This window comes from Paramisgurnus dabryanus, chromosome 4, assembly GCF_030506205.2.
Source record: "Paramisgurnus dabryanus chromosome 4, PD_genome_1.1, whole genome shotgun sequence".
Taxonomy (NCBI): Eukaryota; Metazoa; Chordata; class Actinopteri; order Cypriniformes; family Cobitidae; genus Paramisgurnus; species Paramisgurnus dabryanus.
The window spans coordinates 45,227,015-45,235,661 of NC_133340.1; the positions used below are offsets into that span (position 1 = coordinate 45,227,015).

General features: G+C 35.0%; 1 protein-coding gene across 1 annotated transcript; it reads right to left on the minus strand.

Moving 5' to 3' along the window:
* myoz2b (myozenin 2b) lies at positions 1-8,228 on the minus strand. Its single transcript, XM_065254800.2, has 6 exons — positions 8,079-8,228; positions 7,064-7,177; positions 6,132-6,298; positions 3,938-4,040; positions 1,977-2,160; positions 1-1,091 (listed from the first exon to the last, which is right to left on the minus strand). The coding sequence occupies exons 2-6, from the start codon at positions 7,146-7,148 to the stop codon at positions 866-868; spliced, it is 765 nt and encodes a 254-aa protein (XP_065110872.1). The 5' UTR covers positions 7,149-7,177; positions 8,079-8,228; the 3' UTR covers positions 1-865.
* Positions 8,229-8,647: the final 419 nt, after the last annotated feature.

The following is an 8,647-nucleotide window of genomic DNA, read 5'->3' on the forward strand; positions in this document are numbered from 1 at the left end:
TTTTTTTAAATAATTTGGTTTTTATTGGTACATGTACATCACTTTTTGAAACAACAATACAAGTAAAATTTGTAACAACATGAATAAACATTAGCCGAAACAGAAATACATTTCATAAAGAAAAAGAAAAACAGAAATACATAATAGTTTTTCAGGATAATTATATTTACATGGCTGCTTTCATTGTTCACTGCCTAGTCCCTGATAAATATTGTTATAGATTTTTACTGAAACCAAACTTTTTTTTCTTAAATGTGCTGCATTTTACTTTTATACTTTAAATATTTATGAATTTACTACAAAGTAAAAATTTTAATCTCAATATAACCTTAGGGGTGATTTTGTTTAGCTGAAGTGATTATATTTCACAGTATGACCATGCATAAAAATCGCTGTCTGTACCAAAACCACCTATCAGCAAATGAACTCAAAAATTACCATATTTACCTTCTTATATTTTTCTATATGCTAATTGTTTTAAACATAGGGCTCAGAAATATCTATCTGACACAAAAATACATTGCGTATAGATTTCTTTCCTTTGGTGCAAATCAAGTGTATTATTCTATAGTATGCAGTGATATTTTTTTCAGATAAAACTATGCTATCCCAACTCAAAATGAAATCTGATAATGCTTCCTCATACATTGATGTTTTGTGTATTACATGTGTAATCCTTTAGTTCTGATCCACTGAGACATCCACTCTTAAATGATATGTGGAAAATGCTCTTTCAAGACCAGCAATATCAAAGTTACCTTAACACAGAAAAAAATTAGATATGGGGCTATTGATAACATCTACCAACAACCTATGCTGCAATCAGGCAGTTTGGTTTGGGGGACGGTAAGGGGCTCCATCTGTGTTACAGGTCTTCAGACTCTGGGATCTCAAAAGGCTCTAGAGAGACAGTGGGTAAAATAACAGGCAGGCCTTCAGAGATCCACCCCTGGGCGGTCCTGTTGAATGTCGGCCGCTTAGCTGCAGGATCTTGGAGCTCTGGATATTTCGGGACATTTAAGTCCACCACTGGGAGTTTAAAAGTGATCCCTCGTGGGGCTTTATCAAAACCACCAAATGGTGTAGCCACCCTGCGAAGAAACAAGTTATTGGTTTTAATGCCTTTTTTGTATTGTACTGTATGAATATCCGTTTCAATGAATATCCGACTTTCATAGACTGCAAAAAGTGAAAAGTTGGATCAACTTTTTAAGTAAAAATTAGTTTTAAGTCAAAAATGTAAGTTGAAAAAACTAAATTTTTTAGGTGTTACCAATTGAAGTATTTTTTTAAGTTGATTCAACTTTTTACAGTTGCGTCATACTTGTATACATTAAACGGGCCGATTGTTTTTATAATAAATGAAATGTAATTTTTATTTGTTATTTTGTAAGAACTTAAGAAACATCCTTGTACATACTTTATGTAAATTATTATAACATTAAGGGGCAGTTTTCCAGACAGGCATTAGCTTAAACCAGGACTAGGCCTTAGTTAAATTGGAATATTTAAGTCATTTTTAAAAACATAATTTATAAATAAACATTACTGGTGTCACACTACTGGAGACACAACACTTGCACTGATATATTTTAAGGCATGACATAGCAAGTTGTTTTCGATCAAGACAACACAAAAATTTAAGTTAGTCTAGGACTAGGCTAAAGCTCTGTCTGCGAAACTGCCTCTAAGAATTTCAGCATTTAAATCAATCCAGTAGATTTTATTTGTGTTATAGCAGGAAAACATACTGTATTGCGATTGCACTTACTGTTTCTTACCTCAGGATGGTGCTGTGTAGTGTTAATACATTTTACTGAACCATTCTCTACTATGCATTTCTTAAATAAACCAACATAATCTTTTAAACATTTGTATTAAAATAAAAATCTATTTCACAATTAACTTTTCATGTCAGAAACAGTATTCATGCATGTTGTGTGATAGCATTAGTACACACAAAACTATTGCAATACCTGTTAAAGCTTTTGTAGTCAGGGGACTCTGCTTTAGGCTCAGGCACAGGCATGTGAGGATTGAGTGTGTCCGCCAGTGTGGGGTCATTGATGATAGCCTCTTCCCAGGGGGAGTGGTAGGATTTAGGCATGGCTGTAGCATTGAACCTCTCTGGAGGAATGTTTGTCAAGGGCCCTCCATATCCTGGGAAAGTGACAGTTTTTGCTATTTAGACTGCATGTTCTATTGATCAGAAGTTCAGGATACAGCACAGCTTTCTTTGAAGAATTTTTTATGTTGTATATGCTACAGAAATTAAATGACATTGACCTGAATCGAGATTAATGGAGCGAAAATAAACTGGATATAGCCTATACAGAACTGATGTAGTATTGCAATAGAAACTAAGGGCTCTATTTTAACGATCTAAGCGCATTGTCTAAAGCGCACAGCGCAACGTCTAAATGGGCGTGTCCGAATCCACTTTTGCTAATTTAACGACGGGAAAAATTGTTTTTGCGCCGAGCGCATGGTCGAAAAGGGTAGGTCCTTTTGTAATGGGAGTATTTTGGGCGTAACGTGCAGTAAACCAATGAGAGTCACAGCTCTCATCCCCTTTAAAAGCAAGTTGCGCTGGCGCTATGTCTAATCCCTATTTAAATGACGGACTTTGTAAACTGAAAAACTAAGCGGAGGAAGACGATCCCCAGTTTAAGATTAATGTTAAATAATTGTGTTGTTTTTCACTTGTATTGAAATTGTTATTTTTTATTAAAACCTTTAAAACCCGTTTTCTTTTAGTCATGGAAGTAAAAAGCAGGCTTGTAATTGCTTTAAATGTATGGCTATCCAATATCATCAAAACATAATTTACAAGTATGTAAGAAAAGGTTTGTACTCTAAAAATACTTTATTTGTAACAAACAGGAGATAAAGAAATTACAAACGGCTCTCCTCACGTTTCAGCACTTTGGACAGCGTTTTTTTTAGCAAAGAGTTTTTTAAGCATTACTTACAAATGTTTCTCATCTCACCATATCCACAGGTACATTATATACAATAAATCCGTGAGGTAGCATTAAAAAAAACATTTAAAAACAGACGCATTTGTTCAAAGCAAAGCATTTATTTACTTACCAGGCTGGTGAAGCAGCTCTTTGCGCCTTAACGTCTCATAATCAGTCCTCATTTATAAATATGTCCAAGAGACTCAATAATAATCTTTTACATTCAATCCTTTAATATTTCATATTTAAAAGCATTTTTGTGCTGCTGCGCATTCATGTAGCCTACTTTGTGATAAGCAAACCCGCGTTGTCCTCCCGTTTATAGGCGCATTTTACTAATGCGCTCTTTAAATAACATAAAACACATTGCGCCATTGACTTTAGACTTTAGACCAGGTTTTTGTTGGTCAATGGCGTAGTCTATTTTAGTTGCCTCAAAATAGCAACGCGCCAACAATGCGCCTGAACACACCTCATTTTCAGACCAGAACGCCCATGGGCGCAAAAGGGGGCGCAAATGCATTTGCTATTTAAACAACGCGGCGCTAAACGTGAAAATTAGGGTGGAAACTAGCGAAAGACACTTGCGTCGCGCATTGCGCTGCATTGCGCCGGGTGTAAGATAGAGCCCTAAAATATAGTTACATTTAGTATTAAAATGTATAAAAAGCTGGGCATACTGTAACCCTTTTAAAGCCACTTAGTGTGATTCATTCAGCTGGAAATAGAAAGCAGAAGGTAGGGGGCTGCTGTCACTATCTCCATGTTCTCTCTCACAAAAGATACAAGGTTGTGGAAGTGCAGTAACTACTATCTTACAAGCTTGTTAGTTGTTACAAGTTTATTACACTTTGTGGATATCAACTCAAACTATGTTTATTTGTAGTCATGTCTTACACAAGTCTTGGTACCACAGTATCAAACTTTGCATTATACTACACTGTGCATTGCAAAGACAGATGATTTTGACCTACCAGGTGCAATGTCCTCAGGATTTGCTGGGTTTCGGGAATCTGGTGTGTTTGGTGGTGTTTTTGAATCAACGCCTTTATTTTCAGCATTGGCCTGATTTTCATTCTGCAATACATATGACAGTGTTATCTTAAAAAAGTGTGCTTAAAAAGTGGATATGGGTCTTTATGCATATGTTATTGAGCATGCTGCTGAATTAATATTGTCACTGTTGTTGTTGTTGTTGTTGTTGTTGTTGTTGTTGTTGTTGTTGTTGTTATCTATTTAAAATAATAAATTATTAGACTACTTTTTATAATGTTCCATTTGGGACTTGGTATATTGACAGTTGCTGTAGCCTCTGAAAATGATAATTGGTGTAAATTGTTATTATTTTGTCTTCTGGGAAACATTATAGCTTCTGGATAACATTATTAAAATGTGATATTTAAATAAATGACACTTTACACAGGTCACCCTGTCCAAAAGTTTACATACACCTGACTTTTAAATGGTATTGACTCCCTGACCATCACTGAATGTTTGTAATACGTATGAGTCCTCAATGTAAAAAAGATAAATCGCAACATCATACAGTCACTGGCAAACAGGGTTCAAATACGTAAAAGATGCTTAAAGGAAAAATTCTGCAGGACCTTTCTGCTGATTTTTCTGAGCAGTGAACAGTTTAATGGCTAAGGGCAAGCAAGAAATGTTTAAACAACTATCACAAAACAAAGAAACTGTCAATGATTGTCCAGGTAATACATCGTATTAAGAATCAGGTGTATGGATTCTTTTAAACTGGGTTTATTATTCTATGTTGTGAACTTTCTGTAAACAAAAGGTACAGTTTTGTATCTTTATTTCTGACAGTGTAAAAACAACCCTTAATTTTCATCATTCTGCAAGGTGTATGTAAACTTTAAATTGCAACTGTATCTCCCTCGGATGTATGAAGTTTGTTTAGAGACCAGCTGCTTCATTACACTTGTGACTGCACTGTCATATTCTTCTCCTACAGAGGTCACTATGACCCCAGTGTTTGCTTGTTTTGTTTATATGTGCTTAATTGTTTATGCTTTGTAAAAAGTCTTGGGCACTGTCTCAATCAATAATAATATGTTTTCAAAAGTATTATTTATTAGAGGTATTTACTAAATGCATCTTTAATGTGCTATAAAAAAACAGAAGACTATGCAGAATGAGAGAACTGTCCCATTTAAAGAGTTACCCAATTAATATTTTGGTGTGACCCCTTATCTTCTTAAAATATAACAACAAGGAAATGAAATGTTCTGCAGTTAATCATATGCCTAATAGAAAAAAGGCATTTTTGTTTGATAGTATTTGGTGGTAGCATGTGTGGTAGTACTGTATGATCAAGACTACAACATGTGTCAAATGGTTTGATTTAAATAAATGCCGTTTGGCAAATAGTGGTACAAAAAGCATGTGCACACATACATACACACACACACACACACACATATGCACTTGAACAGCGATAAATGAAGTAGCCTGTCTGGGAAGCATAGTGTTGACCCTAACGGTGGAACATTTGGAAGGACACTGGGCACGTGGCATTTGCTATCTTCCATGTGTGGCTGCCATTCATTCAATTGAGCACATGCTTGCTTCTCCAACTTATAAATGCATGCAACAGTTCAAATAAGTGAAACAGAATTGCATGACATAGTAAACATAAGAACACTTTAGATTAACCAAGAACTTTATATGAATCTGACACCAAATCATATATCTGGGCTAGGGATCGTTTACACAAAAATAAAAACAATTCTATTGTCCTTTACTCACCCTCATGCTGTTCAAAACCTATATGAGTTTCTTTATTCTGTCAAAAACAAAAGAAGATTAATAAAAGATTTTGATAAATGATGGTAAGCACACAGTAGCCGGTACCCACTCACTTCCATAGTATTACTTTTTCCTACTATGGAGGTCAATGGGTACCGCCAACTGTGGCTACTGTATATCAAAATATCTTCTTTTCCGTTTAACAGAGTAAGGAATTTATACAGGTTCTAATCCCTTTAATTACACAAGATAATTATTGCTATTTTAGTATTGGATTAATTTGCATCTCCTTATCTGTGACATAATAAATATCGAACAAAAGCAGATATTCCACTAGAAACCAACCAGCCATGTCCTCACTCTCTTGATAACACGATTATGTGTTAAAAAGGTACTTACATTAAAAGTAGTATTGGCTTCATTCTGAATACTTTCAAACGTGTATTTCTCCGATCTCCGTTGTCGCATCTTAAAAAGGCGTGATCCTCTGTTTGACAGGAGAGACAGTTCCTCTAGCATAATGTCTTTAGGAGTGGAAAGTTTCTTTCCCAGATCCATAGTAACACCTGCATTAATATCACATCATTTGTTGTTATTTAAACATAATAAAAAATAGTAATAGTATATTATAACATATTGTACGTAAGGCATGATCATTAAAACTTACGTTACAAAAAATGCTGTTTTATGGTTTAAAAAAAAAAATTATGGACATTCTTGTATATCGGAATAGCATATGCTCAACATAAATAATCAAATGAAATTATGATTCTGATATTTTACTTAAGACTAGGGTTCATTGCTTTTGGAATGCAGCTGCTATTCAGCTAAGCTACAATAAAAAAATCATGTAATTTCCAAATGATTCCAAGTATAATGTTGTTGTGTGTGTCTTCAAATACTCTTTAAATCATTTCATGTTACTTAAACTGCTCTTCAATGGTTCAATCATCTATTTATTTCAATTAACGTTAGTCGGATGTTTTGCAAAAGCACTGTGTTGTTACAAAATAATGTGTTATTTAAAGAGGCTCTTCTTTATTCTGTGCTTTTTTCAGCTTCAGGCAGCACAGCTGTCCTACCCTGTCCTCCCAACTTTAGCCTCTGCAGAAATAGCCTGTGACAATGACGGAGTGATCTGCCGCTACAGGCAGAAGAGCATTCACACAAGCTTATTTATGACTGGTATGAAGCTGTGGCCCTGAACCACACTCTAAAGGTTGTCTTTTCTCTGCCTGATTGCCAGCTTTGCTCTTTGCCTTAAAGTCATTCAGTGCTGATCTGAGAGCAGGTTTGATGGAGGGCTAATGGTTTGCAGGTGAAGGTTATACCGTTGGAATCGCCATGAACCTCATGGCAAAGGGCGGCAGCCTGCATTTTCCTCTCACGTGGTGAAAGAGTGCTGAATTGTGACATGGTGGCTTTGATGAAAATCCCAAGCTGTGCTGCAATACATGGAGGACAAATATATAGTAGCAGTTTCCGGTTGATTTCAATCTTGACATCTTTAGATTTTATGATGTCTAGTGACTAAGATCCTATACTGGCATTATTTATTAAATATTATATTAAAAATAATATATTAAAACAAAATATTACAATTAAATATAATTACTAGCATAGATTAACAATTACGTAATAGAATATTTTTAGCAAAGGTTTTAACCATTAGGGATTTTTGGAGGTCTTAAATCATTAAGGTGATACTTACATAAGCCAAGTCTTTATACAGACAAGATGTCATATGTCAAGAAGTTAAATAAATAATTGGGTGAGGATGAGACTGAACATTGTGTGCAGGGTGTACAATGTGTTAGTGAGTCTGATCTTGGCACAAAACAAACTACAAAACCCATGGCCAGTGCCCACATGAAAGACTTTAAATAGATGCATTGTTGAATTATCTTTTTGTAGCATGGACTAAAGCTTGATTTGATTTATGAAGAGGGCTGGTTTCAATGGTTATTTTGGTATTTTACAATATTAACTATAATGACCATATACAGAGTTCAATAAAAAATTTTTTTTTAAATCATCTGTCAAATGTGCATCATCAACATTTGAGATGTTTCTGACTTTTGAAGATTTTTTCCCATCACATTTACAATAGACTACATTAATACATTTGGCTTAACGCTTTTATCCTAACAACTTACAGTACATTCAAGGTATACATTTTCAACCAGTATTCAACCCCACAATACACAAATACACACACAAAAAAAACATTCACCAAAAATCCAATTTAATAAGTCAGTAACAGAACTGTCTACAAACTTCTAACACTATCATGTCTCCATCATGTCCACACAAATTAAAGTCTTTTAAGGAATGCTTTGCACTTACCTGTTCGAGCTCTGTGTGTTTTTTTTTTATTCTACCTGTATCTTCTAAAAGGAAGTTTGATCCGGCCTGATTTGTCTTTGTCTCCCACTCTGCTCTTGACTTGTTCTGGGGTGGGGGTGTGTGAGGGTTTAGTGGAACGCTAGCTTACATCAATAGGCTAATTTTAGCTGTGTTCAGCACTCAAACCTCTCACAATGCTATATGATGGTATGGAACAACGTAGTGGTGTCGGTGGTGGGGTTATACATGCATGAGAATAAAGTGAGCAAGATAAAGTGCGTAAGAGTTTCTGTGTTTGAGTGGGTGTGTAGAGTAAATGTGATGTGATCTTCAAAAAAATAAACAATAATTTCTCAGTGTGTGACATTATCACATGGGATTTGCTGTACAAGTTTATACATTTAAAGTTCCATTAGGACAACCAATGATGTTTGCCTTAATGGTTAATAAATTATTTCAAGCTAATTTTGTGTCTCAATAATTAGATTCCAAATATTTTTATCTCTTTCTTTCTTTCTGCCAGCAAGCTAACCCCCAAACATCTCCTACACCACACCCCAACACACTCC